The sequence below is a fragment of the Sceloporus undulatus genome, chromosome 3 (genome assembly GCF_019175285.1).
Source record: "Sceloporus undulatus isolate JIND9_A2432 ecotype Alabama chromosome 3, SceUnd_v1.1, whole genome shotgun sequence".
NCBI classification, from domain to species: domain Eukaryota; kingdom Metazoa; phylum Chordata; class Lepidosauria; order Squamata; family Phrynosomatidae; genus Sceloporus; species Sceloporus undulatus.
In genome coordinates, this window is record NC_056524.1 from 72,264,964 (window position 1) to 72,286,939 (window position 21,976).

The 21,976-nt window shown below is 48.2% G+C and overlaps 1 protein-coding gene across 8 annotated transcripts in view; it reads left to right on the forward strand.

Moving 5' to 3' along the window:
• Nucleotides 1-11,201, forward strand: part of PKNOX1 (PBX/knotted 1 homeobox 1) — a 47,998-nt gene extending 36,797 nt beyond the window's left edge. For all 8 annotated transcript variants that reach the window (XM_042457970.1, XM_042457966.1, XM_042457971.1 and 5 more), the window contains 3 exons: nucleotides 1,515-1,591; nucleotides 8,725-8,897; nucleotides 9,797-11,201. In XM_042457970.1, coding sequence (XP_042313904.1) covers nucleotides 1,515-1,591; nucleotides 8,725-8,897; nucleotides 9,797-10,008 — 462 coding nt within the window. In that variant the 3' untranslated portion in view covers nucleotides 10,009-11,201. The remainder of the gene's footprint in view (nucleotides 1-1,514; nucleotides 1,592-8,724; nucleotides 8,898-9,796) is intronic.
• The last annotated feature ends 10,775 nt before the right edge of the window (nucleotides 11,202-21,976 follow it).

The following is a 21,976-nucleotide window of genomic DNA, read 5'->3' on the forward strand; positions in this document are numbered from 1 at the left end:
TCTTTCTTCAACTCCTGTACCAAAGATTTTAATGAACTTCATTTTAGATAGCTGCTAATTACTAATTGGGGCATTTTATTGGGAATGGCACTGCTTCTGTGACTGAAACAATATGCTGTTGATTTGATTATTTTTTTTTTTGTGTTTCAACACTATGAAAGAGTAATAATGCAGTCCTATGCATTGCTGGGGCCCAGTGGTGCACGTCTACTGTATTCTTCAGCTTCCACCAGTCAAAATGGGAGGGGTGTTCTCCCTCCCTAAGTTGCCCATGAACCCTAAAACCAAACTTTGGAAAGCAGGGAAACCTTCTGAAGCAGGTTTTTGTTACTTCAGAAGGCTGCAGGGGGAAGGGAGGGTGAAGAAAGATCCAATTCAGCCATTGGAAACTAGTGGAAGTACACTATGGATGCTGGACCATCTACTCAGAAACAAGTTCCATTGAGTTTATTTTGAATGTTCTGTGTTGTTTGCTTATCTGAATGTCAAACTGCTATACTGTATTCATTATTGGAATCTGAATCCTCTAAGACTACTTCCTGTTCAGGGTTCCAATCTGCCATTTCTTCCTGCAAGATACTGTAAGTTATAAGGGACTCAAGCAAGCCAATCCCTTTCTGCCCCCACCATTTTCTGTTTGTTTTGCAAAGAAGTACTCAGCATTTCATGATTCCTAGAGATGACTGAGAATAAACCATCTACACTGAGGCTATGTTTTTCTTATTTGCATTTTCTTCAACTTAATGTGAGCATGATTGCAAAAACTGATACCTTACTGATTCATGACCCCATTTTTCTTTTAAACCAATAGGCATTTGATTATCTGAATTTGCTGTTAAAACACATGACACACTAATCTTATTAATATGTATGCATGATGCGCTATATCACTACTAAATGCAGGGACCACTGTATTGCCCCACTTGTGACAGGCATAATTTATATAAGCATAAATTATACAAAAAATATGCCTACTACTTTGTCAGTGACTCCCAAACTCTGGTGGTTCTCTGGGAGTTTTGGACTTCAGCTCCCAGACAGCCACTTGGCCTATAGTCAAGAATTCTGGGACCTGAAAAAACATCTGTAGGACCAAACAAATGAGGTTCCCACTGATCTGTTGATTACTGGGCTTGCTTTTGGACAATTAAACCAGTTAGAATGAGTTGGCTTTTCATATCAGTGAGAATCTTGATTGCATAAATATAGAAATCTGAGGTTTTTTCTTGCTTCATCATTAGATTAATAAGTAAATTAACCAATTAAATTTATAATATGTGTCATAAAATTAACATTTTATATTTTATATACCTAAAGGAAGTTTCAAACCACATATATTTCGGGACATGCAAATATATTAGATACATTGTAGCAGAAATGAATTTAATTGGTCAGAAATTATCTAATTAGTGGGACTGTAGCTGTAGATATTTTAATTATATTTACTGATATAAATTGAATAAGAAATGTAAAAGGCAAAAGTAACATATTTTATTTTTGCTTCCTCTCTCTAGCATCCATATCCAACTGAAGATGAGAAAAAACAAATAGCAGCACAAACAAATCTTACGTTGCTCCAGGTTAATAACTGGTAAGATAAAATTTATTGATTGATTTATTAACATATTTATACACTGCCCTATTTCAAGAGATCCCAGGATGACTTAAAATAGCATTAAAACAGATTGAAAAACAGTAAGATAATTAAATAAACAAAAAACATATTAAGCAGTATAATAAGTTAAAACAGATTTTAAAATGTAAACATTTTTAAAGCGATATATACTGTTTCTTCTTCGTGGTCTCTGCGAATCATACAAATGGGTTTTACTGCGCCTGCGCAGTGCTGCTCGGAACCTACTGGAATCACTGGGCAGAGTTAACTCTGCAACATATTGAAACTTTTTGGCGGTAACTCCGCCCACCCATTATAAGGCCCCTGCCTTCCCGCTCTTTTTCCCAGTTCCTTTTTTCCACCGCGCTAGCTGCTTCAGGGAACTTTCGCTTGCTTGCTTGCTTGCTTGGAATCACTTTCGCTTTTTGACCACGGACTGTATCTTGACCATTCTTTGTCTCCTGCCCCTGGTAACTTCGGACTTTCGGACTGTTGACCTCGTTTTTGGATTCTCCTCTGGCTTTGTCGATACTGGAAATGCCTGCACCTTTCAAGAAGTGCGACATTTGCGGGGGCAAGGTGCCCGTCCAAGACCCACACTCCTCCTGCCTGCTGTGCCTGGGCAAGAACCACGACACCAAGGCCTGCCTGCTCTGCAGATCCCTCTCGTCCCAGGCCCGGAAAAATCGTGAGTCCCGGCTCACTTCGGCGATTGACCTGGGGAAGGTGCAAGAGGGAGGTTCGCGGTCATCTTCTGTCCCGCCTGCGGTGCCCCCCGCCTCATCCTCTCGGGCCAGTGTGTCCAGCGTTGGATCTGGGAGAGCCGCCGTTCCCAGCGTGGTGTCTGTCCCGACCGGGACCCCTTCCACCACCTCCGATGTGGCCCGTGGCTCCAAACTGCCCAGTGCCACCGACAAACCCTCCAAGCGCCCCCACAAGTCGTCGGGGACTGAGGGTACCGAGCCGACCTCCAAACCGGCGGGGAAATCGGAGGGCTCGCGTCCGAAGAAGGCCACCGAGCCAGAGGTCCACCTCGCCTCGCCTTCATCCTCCAAGGCATCCAAGGCGTCTCGCCACGCTCCGAAGTCCAAGGAGCTGGCTGTACCTTTGGAAGGGGCGAAGTCTCCGAGACCCTCCTCGTCGGCAGTGGCTGCTGTCCTCCTCGACCTTCCGGACAATCCGTTCTTCCCAACGGAGGAGCTTCCCAGGCCTGGGAGGAAGAGGCACCACGACAAACCCGGTCGTGATCCTGCCCCGAAAAAGTCTAAACCCTCCAAGGATCGGCCTGCCACCGATCCACCGAAGGCGAAGGACAAGAAGCACTCTCCGTCCAAACAGGCCCGCGCTTCCGCTTCGGTAGCTCCCCGCGACCTGGAGCCGACGCCGGTAGACCGGGGGACCCCGGTACCGGACACTCCACTGCCTCTGTCGACCATGGACTTTGTCCATGGCACGGATGACACCGCTCTCCCTCGCTCCCCAGAGCACCGGTCGCCCTCCATCCTGGCAACCGACGACGCGGAGGACCAGCCCCGCGGGCATGACATTCCCGACCTCTTCTTCGACACGCAGTCGCGTCGGTACTACGTGTCTGTTTCGGAGGACAGGGCTTTGAGGGAGTTCACCAGGCTGAACCTCCATCCCGTAGACCGGGCCACCCCGTCCAGATCGGTCCCGACAGTGTCGGTCTACGAGAGGTCGCCGTCTCCACCCCGCAGGCACTCCCGGTCTTCAGCCGACCTTGCTCCTACCCGCCCGAGATCCCAGGTTAGAGTGACGGACCCCCTCTCCTCCGACCTGGACTCCGAAGACGAGCCGCTGCTTCCTTCTGAGGCACCCTCGGACGAGGATGTCCTCTCGGACCCAGCCTCCCCCCAGAGGATGCACAACCCAGAGCCGTCTTCCCCATCGGACGACGTCCGGTCTTTCACCGAGCACGTCGTCAAGATGGCAAGGGCCCTTGACATCGAGCTCGCTTCCGCGGAAGACGACGCCGAGGACCCAGTTGAGCGTCGGGTGCACGGACGAGTGCCTACTCCGCCTTGCCTGCCTCTCCTTCCTTCGCTCCAGACCATCGTGAAGAGGTCCTGGGACTCTCCGGCCACCCTGTCGGCGCCCTCCCGCAAGGTGGAGTCGCTCTATAGGGTCGCCCCGGCGAGTTGCCCTTGGTTGGCCGACCACCCCAGGCCGAACTCTGCCATTGTGGAGGGAGCCCAACACAGCTTCGTCCCGAAGCAGGCCACCTCCCCCGTCGACCGGGAGGCGAAGAAGGTGGACGGTCTGGCCAAGAAGGCGTACTCGGCATCGGCTCTTGGGGTCAAGGCTGCCAACTACACCGCCTGCATGGGGGCCTACATCCAGACCCTCATGGAACGGATCTCCCCCCTCGTCCCGGACGTCCCAGATGACATCCAGAGGCAGCTGGTGGAGATCAGGGACGAGGCCCATTCCATTGGAAGTTGGCTCATCACCACTTCCAGGAATATGGCGGACTGTTCGGGGAGGGCCATGTCAGCATCCATGGCACTTCGACGCCACGCCTGGTTGAGGCCCTCCGACCTCAACCCTACGGTCAGGGCGGCCATCGAGGACATGCCGCTCGACGGGACCGGGCTCTTCCATGCCGAGACCGACGACTGCCTGAACCGCAAGTTCAGGATGAAGGTGGCGGCGAAGAAGCATGGCATGTCTTCGGCACCGGCCTCCGTTCCGGAAGCGTCAGCGCCCGTGGCAACCGCAAGGTCAGTCACAGGGGACCTTCTCCCGGGATCGGCAGTCCCAACAACAGGGCTCCCAGAGACACCGCTTCCCCTCGCAGTCTTCCTCCTCCTCTGGCCGTCGCAACTTCCCGCCTCGGTACCGTAAGTCCCGCCGGCAGGACACCGACCAGGGGAAGAAGAGAGCCTGAAGGGACGCAGCGCGCTTCGTCTCTCCTTCACCCCTCTTCTTCCTGGACATTTTGAGGCCCTATGTTAACACCTGGGCCTCTATAACATCGGACTCGTGGGTTCTCAACATCGTCCGCAGGGGTTATGCCCTCGAGTTCCAAGAGCTCCCTCCAACTGGAGCCTTCATGTCCACTCCCCCCTCGGACACCCTTCTCGACGAAGTGCGCACCTTGCTTGGTAAAGGGGCAATCTCCCCTTTGCCGCCCGACCAATGCCCTCGGGCCTTTTTCTCCAGGTACTTCACGGTACCGAAAGCGGATGGGGGCATCAGGCCCATCCTGGACTTGAGACAATTGAACTTGTTCCTTGACTACCGTCACTTTCGAATGGTAACTTTGGCTTCCATTATGCCTCTGCTCCACCAGGGCCTGTGGTTCGCGACCGTCGACCTGAAGGACGCCTACTTCCACATCGGGATCCGAGAGTCCCACCGGAGATTCCTCGCCTTCGCTGTCGGCTCCACCGCGTACCACTACAACGTGCTTCCTTTCGGCTTGGCCACGGCTCCACGAGTCTTCACAAAGTGCATGGCACCGGTGGTGGTATACCTTTATCACAAGGGCTTCATGGTCTTTCCCTACCTGGACGACTGGCTGTTTGCAGCCGAATCTCAAGACGAGCTGCAGGAAGCAGTCTCATTCGCCTTGCACCTCTTGGACTCCCTCGGGCTGGTCGTCAACAGGGAAAAGTCCCACTTCACACCGACCAGGCAGGTCAAGTTCATCGGGGCCATCCTCGACTCCGAGAACTGCTTAGCCTTCCTCCCTCCGGACCGGTTTCAGGCCCTGACAACATCCCTCAGGCCGTGCAGCTCCCACAGAAGGGTGAGAGCCAGAGACGTTCAAGTCGCCCTAGGCCACATGGCATTGACGACTTTCGTCACCCCCTGGGCAAGACTTCGTCTTCGGCCTCTCCAATCCTGGTTCCTCTCCGTCTTCTCTCCATTGGAGGACCCTCCTTCAAAGTGGCTCACGGTACCGAGACCGGTGGCCGCTTCCCTCAGATGGTGGCTAGACAGCTCCAACGTCTGCACCGGGATGCCCTTTCATCAGCCCCAGGCACAATTGACTCTGAAAACAGATGCATCCCTGGAGGGATGGGGCGCCCACCTGCTCGACCTCATCGTCAAGGACAGGTGGTCGGCACAGGACAAGCTCCTCCACATCAACGCTTTGGAGATGCTCGCAGTGGAGAAGGCTTTGAGGGCGTTCGAGTTTGCTGTCACAGGAAGACTGATCCTCCTGAGGACGGACAACACCACCGTGATGTACTACATCAACAAACAAGGTGGTACCAGATCCAGGACCCTGCTCGGCCTCACGCTCCGCATCTGGGACTGGTGCATCCAGAGGCGCGTCCTCCTCCAGACGATTCACCTTCCCGGGGAGGACAACGAGGTGGCAGATCGCCTCAGCAGATCCCCTTCGGTGTGCCACGAGTGGAGGCTCCATCCCGAAATGGTCAGCGACCTCTTCGATCGGTGGGGAACCCCCCGGATCGACCTCTTCACGACCAGGTGGAACAGCCACTGTCCCCAGTTCTGCTCCAGGAAGCGATTGGACGGATCCCTCGGAGACGCATTCGCCTTCCTCTGGACGGGGGAGCTCCTCTACGCCTTCCCTCCGTTCCCTCTCATCATCAGAGTGGTGTCCAAAATGACAATGGACCGCTTGCATGCGATCCTGATCACCCCGTGGTGGCCGAGACAGCCGTGGTTCGCATCCCTTCTCCACCTCTCCAGGAGATGCTTCCTCCGTCTCGATCCTCGCCCGGACCTGCTGTCAATCCAGGACGGACGAATTCTCCACCCCGACATCGAGAGCCTGCCGCTGGTAGCCTGGAGGATTCGGCCCTGACTGCCTTGCCGGAGGCAGTGAGGACGGTGATCCTGGCTGCGAGGAAACCTTCCACCCAGCGCTCTTATGCCCTGAAATGGAGGAGATTTTGCCTCTTCCTTGACCAAAAGGGCTTGTCTGCTTCACAGGTGTCCACTCCAGTGGTGCTGGAGTTTTTGATGGCACTTTTGGATGGAGGGCTGTCCCTCACATCTATCAAATGCTATCTGTCTGCCATCTGTGCCAAATACCAGTTCGGGGGGAGGGTTTCTTTCTTCAAAGACCCCTTGGTGAAGGGGTTCCTGAAAGGTTGTGCCAACCTTTATCCCCCTGTGTCGGTACCAACGCCGGCTTGGAGCTTGGAGTCGGTACTGTCCGCCCTCCAATCCAAGCCCTTTGAACCGATGGCCACAGCGGACTTGAGACTATTGACTTGGAAAACCGCTTTTCTTGTGGCCATCACCTCTGCCCGCTGTGCGGGCGAACTCTGTGCTTTACGGAGGGACCAGCCATTCCTGAGGTTCCACAAGGACAAAGTGGTCCTCCGTACGGACATCACCTTCTTGCCAAAGGTTGTGTCTGCTTTCCACATGTGCCAGGACATTGTGCTACCCACTCTCGCATCCAACCCGACGTCGGATGAGGAGCGACGCCTGCACTCTCTTGATGTCAGGAGAGCACTGCCATTTTACCTGGACAGAACTGCTGCCTCCAGTCGGTCCGAGAGACTTTTCCAATGCTACTCGGAACCGAAGAAAGGGTTGCCTGTATCTGCGCAGAGGTTGTCCAAATGGGTGGCTGGTACCATCCACCTCTGCTATGAACTGTTAGGCAAGCCTCTCCCTGGCAGGGCTCGGTCCCACTCCACAAGGTCAATGGCAGCATCCTCTGCATTCCTGTCGGGGATTCCTTTGGAGGATGTCTGCAAGGCTGCTGTCTGGTCCCAACCTCTGACTTTTATTAAGCACTATAGGTTGGACACCAGGGCCATTCGAGGCGCAGCTTTCGGGAGGGCTGTGTTGGTTTCAGGGTTGCATTGATTGCACTACTGATGTTTGTGTTTACTACACTTGTACAGTTAACACTGTTTACATTGCTGAATGTTGATTTGCACAAGTCTATGGGATCGGTCTTGCATGACCTCTGTTCCCTCCTCAGGTTTAGCAACTTTATTGCTATTTGATCTGTGCATGAACAAAAAGACTGACTCTTTTATGGTTCAAGGTGTTTTATTTGTAATAAATATACCTTGGTTTACCATAGCTTTGGTTTCAGGACACTCCCTCCGCCGTATACCTTAGCTTGTCAGTCTAAACCCATTTGTATGATTCGCAGAGACCACGAAGAAGAAGGACAGGTTGCTTACCTGTAACAGTATTTCTTCGAGTGGTCATCTGCGAATACATACAAATCCCACCCGTCCGTCCCCTCAGTGTCCTGCTCTCATTGGCTCTTTCCATCGCCTGCTTGGCGGAAAAATTGCGGAACTGGGAAAAAGAGCGGGAAGGCAGGGGCCTTATAACGGGTGGGCGGAGTTACCGCCAAAAAGTTTCAATATGTTGCAGAGTTAACTCTGCCCAGTGATTCCAGTAGGTTCTGAGCAGCACTGCGCAGGCGCAGTGAAACCCATTTGTATGTATTCGCAGATGACCACTCGAAGAAATACCGTTACAGGTAAGCAACCTGTCCAACTATATATAATGAATTGAATGAATGAGACCCAAAGGCTTTGGTGAACAGCCAAGTTTTAACTTGGCACCTAAATGACATTAGTTTTGGTGTCAGTCAGGCTTCCTGGGGGTGGCATTCTACAGTTGAGGTGCCACAGCTGAGAAGGCCTTCCCCCATATCCTGTCACAATGTATTGACTTGACTGGTGGGACATGGAGAAGAGCCCTTCCATCAAAGACCTTAATCCTGGGTAATGTATTTATTAAAATTAAGTCTGAATTCAAGATGTCATATCTTGAGGTACATAAGTGTAGGACTACTGCCTTAATGGTGTTTTTTGTTCCTCAGTAGCACTGCTGTGAAACTGAAAATAGGAAGAATTTGAATACATGGACATGGCAGGATGTTGGAGCCATATTTAGCATTAATCCAAGAATATAAATAGTAGTGATTACAGCCTATTTTAGCATGAAAGAGTGAAATGTCATATTTCTAGCTGAGTAACTGCAGAAGAAAAAGGAGCAGAGAGAAGAAAGGGAAGAGCCAGAAGTTCCCTCACATATTAAGATTGCATAAGATATTTTTATTGAGATAGTGTAAAAACAGTCTGTCCCATGTGAATGTATTTATAAAATTTAATTTTGGTCATATTCAGGTTTATTAATGCTAGAAGACGAATTCTCCAGCCAATGTTGGATTCCAGTTGTTCTGAAACTCCAAAAACGAAGAAGAAAACAGCTCAAAACCGACCAGTTCAGCGATTCTGGCCAGACTCCATTGCATCAGGAGTAGCTCAGCATCAGTCAAATGAACTTACTATGTCAGACGGTGAGTAGTTTCCTCACTAACCTGTTGAATATTTTAAGGAAGCTCTTTTATTTGATTGATTGAGGGAAATTCTTAAGCCAAACAATTTAGCAAATAGTATGTATACCTCTCCCATCCCCAATGGAATTAATGAACAGCATAACAACAGTTTTTCATAGGTTATTCACAACAGCAAAGGAGGGTTTGTATGTGCCAGATTGTCCATCATCCCCTTAGGCATCACACCATGTACAGAAGATGTATCTTCTGGGGTTCAGTGGCGAGTTCTGCTTTATTGTTGTTGTGTGCCTTCAAGATGTTTCCTACTTAGGGTGGCCCTATCATTAGAGGTTTTTTGTTTGTTTGTTTGTTTTTTGATTTGTTTTGAGAGGGTTTGCCATTGCTTTTCCCTGAGGCTATGAGAGTATTACTTTCCCAAGGTCACCCAGTGGGTTTCATGGCTGAGCAGGGATTAGAACACTGGTTTCTAGAGATGTAGTGCAACACTCAAACCACTATGCCGCAAATGGGATTTATTCCTATACTACAGATACAGGAAAACAGCTACGAAATGGCATTTCACTGGCAGCCCACTTTAATGTGTGAATATCTATTCCACATTAAGATGATAATGTTCCAAAATTTACAACACTTTCTATGTTAACAAAACAAAACACAAAGAAGATAATGAGCACAACACATACCTTCTCTGTCTCTTACAATTCTTGTTAAAAAAAAAAAAAGGAGAGGGCTCAGGTGGGCAGTACAACGTGATTCACTTCACAAATATTTAGATTATTGTTTTTTCCCCAGTCTGAAATGTTTATTTAGTTAATTTAAAAATTAATTTCTATGAAATATTAGTAGTGTTTTTCTAGTGAAATAATTCCACTTGGACTTGTGTTTTTTCCCATTTTCAGGAGCCGTTGTAACAATTACAGCTCCTGTCAATATGAATGTAGACAGTCTCCAGTCTCTTTCCTCTGATGGTACTACTTTGGCTGTCCAACAAGTCATGATGGCAGGGCAAAGTGAGGATGAATCTGTGGACAGCACTGAAGATGATGGAACAGATCTCTCAACTACTAACATCAGTGGGCTGGTGTTGGATAACAGTGATTCTCTGCAGTAGGAAACAAGAGAATCAGGCCTAAATGCTTAGGAAAACCTATGGACTGACTGACTTTTTATAGTTTGCACAGCAAACATTTTACACAAGTTTTATTTCTAATATGTTTTATATGTAGATATAGAAGAGTGCACTTTTTGTATTTCATAGTAAGCTTAAAGAGTGTCTTTGCAGGTGCAGCAACTTCTTTCAAACGTGTTGTTTTTGAGTTTAATTTGGAAAATCTAGTAATTTAAGAAAGAACACATCACCCTGTTATTTTCTTAGGGTAACTTTCTCACTCACAATGTTGATCCCAGATTGACCTGATAAGGGTATGGGGTAATGGTCTGCAGCCAGGGGGAAATATGGTGGGTGCCTATTGGGGGAGTCAGCTTCACATCAGCATAGATTTAAACATGTCCTCACCATTGCTATTTCAGTATGTGCTCTATAACATTAAACATATTGCAGTCTTGTGACACATGAAATTGCCCTGGTGGAAGATTTGAAAACACTTCTGTCTCCTTGAGAGTTATGCATTCACCTAGTCCTGTCGTTTTAAGATTACTCTTGGTGGTTTAACAATGTAAAATGTAAAGCATGTCAAAGTAGTGTATGGAATTTGCTTATGACGTTAGCCATGTAGATTTGAAAGATGCTTCTGCACCTTAAAAACAAAACCCAGCCAGTCTGAAGTGGACAGCAAAACACACAACAGGAAGTGAAAATGTGTGATTCAGTAACGAATGTATGCAATTTAAAATGAATTTGAGTTGTTAGATGGAAACGTCCAGATTTTCCTTGCACCTTTTAAATTTACCACTGACACAGTTTATGTATTGCTCCTCTTGTCATTTCAACCATCTTAGACTCCACTTGGAGAGGGTGGGAATGGGGCAGGCACAAGAGGACAAGGGGAAAGGCAAAAGAAATGAAGACTGTCTCTTCTCCCAGTTCAGTGGTAAATTTAAAATTACAGGGGCATGTCTGGATTGCAGCCTAGCAGCCCTACTCCTAACCAGTGACTCTGTTCATCATTTGCTATAAAACACTTATTTTTACCTTTATCAGGATTATTGGATTAAAAATATTTTTATAAATTCTCTAAAGAATTGGGATGATGACTGTATTGCGCATGTGGGGAAAAATGTTTAGTACTTCTATTTGAAAGGTTATGAAAACAGTCCAAATTGAATAAACAAGCCTATCCTATATTCTGTGGATCTCTGCTATCCCATAGTTGTATAAGGACTGACTCCTTAATGAGAACTTGGATTTTGTTAAGCATGGATTGTATTTCATGTAAACTAACATTCATATTACATTTCAGTTTATCTTGAAATTTGTTTCTTAAGAGATTTGATGGATAGCTATTCAGATGAGTAAAACATCAAAATCTTTCCTGTAATCAAGAGACTATCTTTAGCAGTACACACTTCTAATTACTTGACAATACAGCAAGTTAGCTCCTGAGTTTGGATTAATCCACAGTTCCACATCAGAATTTTCAAACACAACAGTACTCAGTACAGTATTTCTTTATTTCAACATACTGTATATCATTCAACACATTCAAAACATCAGCTAAACAAGCTTTAGCTGAGAATGCCATTGACATTTCCCCCTTCTTTCAGCATTGTGAATTTCCTTATGGTTCCCAGTAACTGCTGCTGCTGAATCTATTGGAAGTTAGTTGCTTTAAATATTGTGCCTTGAAGGCTTCATCACACATTGGACTTAGCAACTAGAAGAGATAGGATACTATTCTCTGTACTAATTAAATTAACATTTAATTCCATCTGAATGTGCTAAAGAAGCTTGATACAAGTTCAGAATCAACAAAGCATTCAAAGGTGCCTTTTTGTTTCCTCTGTTGTTTTCAGTAGGATTTAAAGAAGGTTGCTATCTCTCAGTCAGCCCCCTTTTTTCTTTTTCTTCTGTATATCAGTAGAGATCATGGCAGCATATTTAATTACTATTTTTCCTACATGGCCATCAGACATGTGCCTGAAGATATCTGAAGAAACTGTGTATCATAAAGTTTCCCTGTGGCTTTTAAAAGATGCATCACTAATTTCCAACATGGGATGCTTAGGAGAATGAATTCTATTCGTTACCATTGTTTGCTTCTAAGGAGTTCCAGTGTGGGTGTAAAAATATCAGCATTAACCTGTACCTTGGGGTCCTTGTTGGGAGAATGGGATGCAAATTAAATAAATGAATAAATCACCTTTGAAGTGTTAGGGCAGCCACATGGACTCACCACTTAGAAGTATTTTTCAATCAATCATACTGCTGTTAATATTTACACATGCAAAAAGGTGCTTGCCTTGGCTTATAAATCTTCAGGCACATGTCTGATGGCCATGTAGGAAAAATAGTAAATAAATATGCTGCCATGATCTCTATAACCTTGCAAAAGAAGAAGAAATCCTGAATCACAGTTGTTAACAAATTGCAAAGCTATTTACATTATAGTTCACAACCTGGATCATAGAATTTTCACCAAAGTACTCATGAACAAACATAACCTTTTTTGCTGTTTACAGTCATAGGTTTAAAATCACAGGATCCCTGTGAGGACTACCTGTCTGTGAACAAGTTACTGCACATTGCTTTTCCCACATGTGGGTTTATACTGGCCATTGCATACCCTTCTGAAATACAAACCTGCCAGATACTTGAATTCCAGACAGGCCTTCCAGAGATGCAAGATGACTTTATCAAAATGAAAATGAAACAGTTCTTTGATTACCTCTTTAAGATTTGAAGTGTATGTTAATGTTAAATCCATTTGCACATGTCTGTTTTCACGGCTGTGGTTAGAAAATCCCTTGTGTTACACTGTCAAAAACACTGGCTCTTCAAAGGAGATAGAAATGAGAATTTTGGATTGTGCTAAGAAGACTAGACTTGACAGTGTTCTGCATATTTGATGAAGACAAAACAATCCAACATTAGAAATTTTGCTCCAGAGGATGACATGAACCACTGGATTCAAGCTACAGATTCCAAATGATCATTAGGAAAAACTTGATGGTGAGAACTGTTTGCCAGTGGAATGGGCTATCTTGGGTAATGGTGGACCATTCCTTCATTCAAAGTATTTAAACAGGTTTCCTGCAAAAGATGCTGTTGCTATGGATTTTTGTGATGGCAGACAATTGAACAAGATGGTTGCAGTGTCCTTTCCAATTCAACAATATGACGGGGTTCATATTGAAAGCAGTTTACAACGTTGTGATCACATACTGCAGTTGCCTTCCCTTCAGTCCAAGCAGCCATGACTGGCACATTCTTGCTATTAATTGAGCAGGGCAGTGGCACATGGTCTCTGTGAATGCCTTTCTGTTCCTTGCTATTGTTTTTCTTTGGTATTTCTTTGCAGTGGTTGGAACGCACTCAGATAGGAATTTGGGTGGTGTGAAACTTCAATTGAATTCAGACTAGGAGCCTGTGCTCCCCCCTTCATTGTTAGACTGTAGCATCTGTCATCCCTGAACATGTTTGGGGATGATGGGGCTAGAGTTCAGCAATGTTTTTAGGAAAACACTCTCTCCACACATGGGCTAAATAGTTTGAAATGGTATCTCCTTGATAGTATTTTTAAAAGTATGCAGTTTGGCACGGAATTCTCTACTCCAGCCATGGCATGGTGTTGATAGTATGGCTAATTAATGTTTTATAATGTCATGCATTTAATAGGTCATATGGGGTTAGAGATGATCCAGTTGCTTATAAAGATGAGCCCATTCAGCAAAACCAGCACATGTCCTTGGGATGTTATAAAAGCAGCTTCAGCTTGTATATTCCTAATTGAGATGCTAGGTATGCAACCTGTTATGTTCGGCTTTGTTTAATTTGATGTCTTAGATGCAATTCCATAAACTTAAAATCAGAACTAAAATTATGGATCCTCTTCTCCAATCTCCTTTGATCTATCCATATGAATGGATTAAAAGCACAAAATTCCTTAGTGATGTATTAGCATGAATGTAGAATTATGACTCTGATTCAAATCCTTACTTAGGAAATGCACTGTGTGAATTTGGGCAAGTCATATTCTTTCCACCTCACAGGAAGGCAATGACAAACCCCACTGAATAAATCACAAAAGCTAAGGCTGATTACGGGAGACATGCAAAATTATGTTGTTCATCTACTACTACTTATGTGTACAGAAATGGCAACAGTGGGGTCAGGATTCTGGTGATATCGTTGTGGGCTGCTGTTACAATCCAACCATGTATGATCTTGAAACATCTTGAAAGGTGCCAGAATGAAGTACATTGTGGGATATCCAAACCATTTGTGAGAAAACCTAATGATGCACTGGCTCTAAAAGAAAGAGGAGTTAAACACTAACCAGAGACAGAATTCACAGCAAGTGCAGACAACACCAGGAAATTATGTTCAGTTACATCTGTTAGCAACACTTACTGCAAATTTATCTGAAATATTAATTGGAACTGTAGTACAAATTACTGTATATACTCACATATAAGTCTAGAAACTTTAGTCAAAAATTGACCTAAAAACCAGAGTCTACCTATCCACGGGTTAAGGTAAGTACTGTACTTTAACCATTTTCTTTTTTAAAAGGAACCATCCCCTGGTGAAAGTTAAGAGTGTAATCTGACATGAAAGCTCTGACCCCCCCCCCGCCCCCCCCTCTATCATCCATCCAATCTTTAGGGTGAGCAGCTTGCTGGAATTTTGTATGTTCTTTGGCATTGTTTTTCTTTGCTTTATCCTTTAGATCCTTTGTTACAGGTCCCTAAGTTTTACCTTTGACGTATCCACGGGTCACATCAAAATCCATAATTTTGGCCCCCAAAATTGCTCTCAACTTATACCTGTACATGAGGTTGACTTATAGTTGGGTATATACAGTAAACTAAATCATGCTTGTTTCCTAAATCCATATTATATTTTTTCAAGATTCATTTACACTTTTTCATGAGATAGTTGCTTTATTAAAAAATTGGAACAAATCATCCTCACACATCTCTCTCTCTTTTTCTCTCTCTGTCTCTCACACACACACAAATGATGGAAGCATGTGTGTGTGTGTGTGAGAGAGAGAGAAAGAGAGAGAGAATATGTTTCTTCTTCGTGGTCTCTGCGAATCATACAAATGGGTTGTACTGCGCCTGCGCAGTGCCTTCAGAAACTTCTGGAATCACTAGGCAAAGTACTCTTTGCAACATGTTGAAACTTTTTGGCGGTAGCTCCGCCCATCCCTTATAAAGCCCCTGCCTTCCCGCTCTTTCCCCAGTTCCTTTTTTCCGCCGCGTTAGCTGCTTAGGGAACTTCGCTGTTGGAAATCTCAGTTTGGAATCACGTTCTTGACCTCGGACCGTTATTTGACCATTGACCGTTATTGACCATTTGGCTTGGACTCTGGACTGTGTTTTTGCTCGCTCCTTCTGATTTGGCAATCTTCCCGGACCGGCATTGACCTCGGACTGTCTGACTACAAGTTGTGAGTGGACCATGCCATCAGTCCCCTTTAAGAAATGTTCTGTTTGCGGGGGTAAGATTCCCGGTCAAGACCCCCACTCGGCTTGCCTTCTTTGTTTGGGCGAGGCGCATGTTCCTGCATCCTGTGCCTTGTGCAAATCTTTAACCCCTCAGGCCAGGAAAAATAGGGAGACTAGATTAAAGGCCGCTATTTACACGAAGGTTTTCACCGCGGGCGCTATGTCTTCCCTACCGGCTCCTTCCACGGCCGCAAACCCGTTGCCAACCTTGCCCGAGACTCCGGCCCAACTTGTTCCCGCCGAGCCTGGTAGAGCTGGAGATGTTGCTCCCACCTCGTCATCCGTTCCTCGAGCCTCCCTGGATGCCCCAGACACCGAGGCCCCGTTGGAAGGCGCACCTCGATCCTCCAAGAAGGATAAACAGGAGAAGCGCAAGAAGAGCTCAAAGGAGAGCCGCGCTTCAGACAAGGATTCGAGCTCCCACAAGGGTTCTGCCTCGAAATCCTCTGTCCCTCAGGCCTCTACCGCCAAGGCCTTAAAATCTCCAGACCCAGCCAAGGCCCAGGCCACCGTGCCGCTGGCGCCTTCGGCTTCAAAGAAGTCCCGCGCGAGGTCCCCGGACGGAGGACACTCGGCCGCCAAGCGCCACCGTTCTGAGAAACGGGATACGGACGGGTCCAGGCATAAGGAGACCCCCCGAGAGCCATCGGATGCCGATCAGAGGTCTTCGGATTCTCGCTCCGCGGCTAGAGCTCTCCGGACCCCTGAGACCGTCGACACCCGTCCCGGGCGCCGAAGCACTTCCCCAACCGGGTCCCGGCCTCTCTCGACGTTCCGTCATGCTCCGGAGGACATCATTATGGACCTTTCCGAGCCAGCATCACCTGCCAGCCCGAGAGAGGACAGGTGATCCCCCACCCCGATGCCCACGTCGATGGTTCACCGTGCCTTGGTGCATCGTGCCGCCTCGCCATCTCCTCCACGCCCCTCCGAGGCTGACTATTTCTACGATGAGGTGACTGACACCTACTACATGGCTGTTCCCCGCGACTCCATCAAATCCCACTTCGGGCTGCCTGCTGAGAGACCTAGACCACGTGCATCCTCCAGGCCCTCCTGCGCGGCGACAGCTCCACCTAGCCACGTTTCGGCGGCCACCGATCTGGAGGTCGTTGATCTGGAGGCAAGACAGGAGACATCCTCTCAGGCTCACTATCATCCTGGAGACGACTTGGATGCCTCTTCTGACGACAGCTATCGGCCATCGAATCAGGAGTTTGCCCAGCCGGGTGCAGTGTCCCCCTCGGACGACGTACGCACATTTGCCGAGCACGTGATTAAGATGGGGAACGCTCTTGATATCCAATTCGCCCAGGCAGAGGATGAGGCCTCGGATCCAATCGAGAGGAGGATTCATGGCAAGCTCCCCACTCCATCTGCCATTCCTCTGCTCCCTTCATTGAAGAAGCTAGCCAGACGTTCGTGGGCAGCCCCAGCATCGACAGCTGCTAGTAACAGGAAGATTGAATCCCTGTACAGAGTGGCTCCGCGCCCGACATGGCTGCTTGAACATCCGCGCCAGAACTCGGCCATCGTGGAGGGTTCCCAGCGCGCCTCCACTCCTAAAGCTTCCTTGATGCCGTCGGACAGAGAGGCTAAGAAAATCGACGCCCTCGCTAAGAAAGCCTATTTTTCTTCGGCCCTGGGGATGAGAGTAGCCAATTACAACGTGTGTATGGGCGCATACATACAATGGCTCATGGAGAAGATCTCCCCTCTCATTCCGGACCTTCCCGACGACTCCCAAGGCATCCTCTCCGAGGTCCGAGACGAGGCTCATTCAATTGGCAGCTGGATCATCACATCGGCAAGACATTCTACTGACTGTGCCGCGAAATCCATGTCAGCAGCCATCGCCTTGCGGAGGCATGCATGGTTGAGGTCCTCCGATTTGAACCAGAATGCCCGCTCCACAATCGAGGACATGTCCTTCGATGAAGACGGCCTCTTCCACTGCGAAACAGATGAGAAGTTGAATTTCAAGTACAGGATGAGGACCGCAGCCAAGAAACACGGTATGTCGTCCTCTCCTCAGGCTTCTTCCCGTAAGCGCTTTACAGGCATCCGTCAGTGGTATGGCCAGACCCTATCAGCAGGACCGCCCATTCCAGCGTCAGGACCAGTCCAGACAGCGCTATCCCTCCCAATCCTCTTCTTCTTCGGGACGTCGTTCTGGCTCCAAGTACAAAAAAGGCTACAGGAGGCAGGATCCCGAACAAAATAAGAAGAGGAACTGAGGGGACACCACGTACTCCGTCACCCCTTCCTCTCCTGTCTTCCTAGATAGACTGAGGCCATTTTCCACCGTCTGGGCCTCGATCTCCACCGATTCTTGGGCACTTACCATCGTCCGTAGGGGTTACGCCCTTGAATTCGAAGAACTCCCACCAACTGGAGTTTTCCTTTCCACCCTCCCCTCGGACACCCTTCTCGACGAAGTACGCACCCTCTTAGCAAAAGGTGCTATTTCACCGATAGATGCCATAGACTTTCCTAGATGTTTCTTCTCTCGCTATTTTACAGTCCCCAAGGCCGATGGGGGCATCAGGCCCATACTAGACTTAAGAGCCCTTAACGCCTATCTCTCCTACAGGTGTTTTCGTATGGTAACGCTTGCTTCTATCTTGCCTTTATTATACCAGGGCCTGTGGTTTGCGACGATCGACCTAAAGGACGCCTACTTCCACGTCAGCATCCGCGAGAGTCACCGCAGGTTCTTAGCCTTTGCCGTCGGGACCGACGCCTACAAGTACAACGTCCTCCCCTTCGGTCTGTCCACAGCCCCTCGAGTTTTCACCAAGTGCATGGCACCTGTAGTATCCCATCTACATCGCCGGGGCATCAGAGTCTTCCCGTACCTAGACGACTGGCTGATTGTGGCGCCATCGGACCAAGAGCTCAGCCGTCACATTGCCGAAACCTTAGAGCTCCTACAAAGTCTGGGACTGGTCGTAAACCTCGAGAAGTCTCAACTACTGCCCTCAAGGCGCATAAGGTTAGTCGGCTCGACCCTCGACTCAAACACTTGTGTCGCATCCTTGCCCTCCGACCGTTTCCGAACCCTCGCCCGAGCCATCGGCAGATGTGTCGGCCAAAGAAGAGTCGTTGCCAGGGACGTCCAGGTAGCCCTAGGGCATATGGTGTCAACAACCTTCGTAACACCGTGGGCAAGGCTCCGGTCCCGACCTCTCCAGTCCTGGTTCCTTTCCGTCTTCGACCCAGAGGCAGACCACCCGTCACGTCATCTCACGATCCCGAGGCCAGTCGCCCGCTCCCTCCACTGGTGGCTCGACTCCCGGAACGTTTGCGCCGGCATGCCTTTTTCACAACCCCAGCCGGAGGTTGTGTTGACCACCGACGCATCAGAGGACGGATGGGGAGCCCACACCACAGACTTGTGGGCCAAAGGCCAGTGGTCCCAGGACGAAAGGAGGCTGCACATCAATGCCCTAGAGCTGTTGGCGGTACAGAAGGCTCTAAGGGTCTTCGAGTCCTCCCTATCCAACAAGGTTGTTCAGCTCAGGACGGACAACACCACCGTCATGTATTACCTGAACAAGCAGGGAGGAACCAGATCTCACACACTACTCAACATCACACTTGAGGTCTGGGATTGGTGCATAGACCGGAACATCCTACTCCAGGCAGTGCACCTGCCGGGTATCCAAAACGACCTGACGGACCTTCTCAGCAGGTCTCCATCTCAATGCCACGAGTGGAGACTCCACCCCGACACGGTGCTCGACCTCTTCAGTCGGTGGGGAACCCCACAAATAGACTTGTTCGCGACTGTCCACAACACCCATTGTCCCCAGTTCTGCTCCTGAACGCCGAACGAACAATCCCTCGGGGACGCGTTCGGGTTCCTCTGGTCGGGGGTTATGCTGTACGCGTTTCCCCCCTTCCCGTTGATCACCAGGACAGTCTCCAAGATGACATCGGATGCCACGGATGCCATCCTGATCACTCCATGGTGGCCGGGACAACCTTGGTTCCCCTGCCTCCTCCACCTCTCCCGGGCAAACTTCCTCCGGATCGAGCACAGACCGGATCTCCTCACGGTTCAAGAGGGTCGGGTTCAACACCCGGACATCGACACCCTTCCCCTGGTGGCGTGGAGGATCCATCCCTAGCACAGCTACCGTCCCCCGTACGCAGAGTCATTCTGGCTGCCCACAAGCCAGCTACTCAGAAGTCCTATGCTTTGAAATGGAACAGGTTCACCAGGTTCCTAGCCAGCAGACAACTGTCTCCAGCCCAAGTCACGACACCGGTGGTCCTGGACTTTTTAATGTCTTTGATCGACTCAGGCCTCTCTCTCACCTCCGTCAAGTGTTACTTGTCGGCCATCTGTTCTTCTTTTCAGTTTAATGGGAAGCCCTCCTTTTTCAAGGACCCCTTGGTGAAGGGTTTCCTCAAGGGATGCAGTAACCTCCATCCGCAGGCATCTCTACCACCCCCAGCCTGGAGCCTTGATGCGGTGCTACGAACATTACAGTCCAAACCGTTCGAACCCTTGGCCACCACGGACATCAGACTGCTAACTTGGAAAACAGTTTTTCTAGTGGCCATCACCTCTGCCCGCCGTGCGGGCGAGCTCTGTGCCTTGCATCGAGACCAACCATACCTCAAATTTCAACTGGACAAGGTAGTTCTTAGAACAGACATTACTTTCTTGCCCAAAGTTGTTTCTGTGTTCCACATGTGCCAGGACATTGTTCTCCCGACTCTGGCCCCGAACCCGACCACCGATGCTGAGCGAGCCCTGCACACCTTAGACGTTCGTAGAGCCCTGGCCTTCTACCTCGACAGGACTAGAGACTCTAGCCGCTCCGAAAGACTGTTCCAGTGCTATTCGGAGTCCAAAAAAGGACTGCCTGTGTCGGCTCAGAGACTCTCTAAGTGGGTATCTAACACTATTTGTTTATCTTATGAGCTTTTGGGTAAACCCTTGCCAGCTAGGGCTCGGTCTCACACTACCAGGGCAGTTGCAGCATCTTCTGCCTTTTTGTCAGGTGTGCCCTTGGATGACATCTGCAAGGCTGCAGTGTGGTCGCAACCTATAACCTTCATCAAGCACTACAGGTTGGACACCAGGGCCAGAAGGGATGCAGCCTTTGGGAGGGCTGTCTTGTTGTCTGGGTTGCACTGACTATGGTCTGGGGTGCACATGTTGTTTTCCCTTTTTGCATCATTTTACAAACAAGATGTTTATCAAATTTCTGGGCTCATGATACTATTGGGTTGAGTTCATGAAGCTTTGTTGGTTGTTTATCTTAACCTTATGGTGATAATAATAACAACACCAATTAGACCACCGCTTTGTGTCTTTCTCTTGCTTTATTGGTATTAACAATACTGTTGGAGACAAGGTTAACATGACACTCCCTCCACCATTGACCTTAGCTTGCTAGTCTCAACCCATTTGTATGATTCGCAGAGACCACGAAGAAGAAGGACAGGTTGCTTACCTGTAACGGTATTTCTTCGAGTGGTCATCTGCGAATACATACAAATCCCGCCCATCCTCCCCTCAGTGTTCTGCTCTTTATTGGCTCACCCTTATCGCCTACTTGGCGGAAAAATTGCGGAACTGGGGAAAGAGCGGGAAGGCAGGGGCTTTATAAGGGATGGGCGGAGCTACCGCCAAAAAGTTTCAACATGTTGCAAAGAGTACTTTGCCTAGTGATTCCAGAAGTTTCCGAAGGCACTGCGCAGGCGCAGTACAACCCATTTGTATGTATTCGCAGATGACCACTCAAAGAAATACCATTACAGGTAAGCAACCTGTCCTTCCTGGAGTTGTGGGCCTTGTTTTAGGTCCAGAACATCTGCTACTACAAGAGGATCCTGTACCTGTGTGTGCCTGCAATAGCACATCATGTTAAATTGGTGTACACTTTAATGACACATTAACTGTTCATTAAGGAGATGAAAAAAATGTGTTGGGTCTTCAGAGCCAGAGGCTGCAGTAGGGATGGACAACTGCAGTGAGTCCAGGGACCAGTTTCCTGTTTTGAGATAATCTGAAGACAATACAGATGGGGAAAAGGTAGGCTGAAGTAACTATGGCCCACTTTGTAGTTTTCAGAAGTGTATTTTTTAAAATATGAAATGGGGAGGACTACAAGCTATTTAAAAATGAATTGCTGCTCCTGGAGGTTTCAGAAGCAGCAAGTCACTTTTTAAAATATCACTGAAGGGCCCTATCCAGCCTGAGGCAGGTCTTTGCTCACCCCTAGGTTATGGAGTAAATTATTATTGATTTTGTCTATGCAAGGAGGCAATGGTGCCCTATTTTAAAAAACAAACATAATATTCTCTCCTGTTCAGGTTTTTACAGCTCATATTTTAGTAGTGACATAATTAATATGCCTTTCATTGTGCCAGGGAATATTTGATCTTTATAAGTGATGATCTTCAGAATCCAAGGTCCAATGTACTTG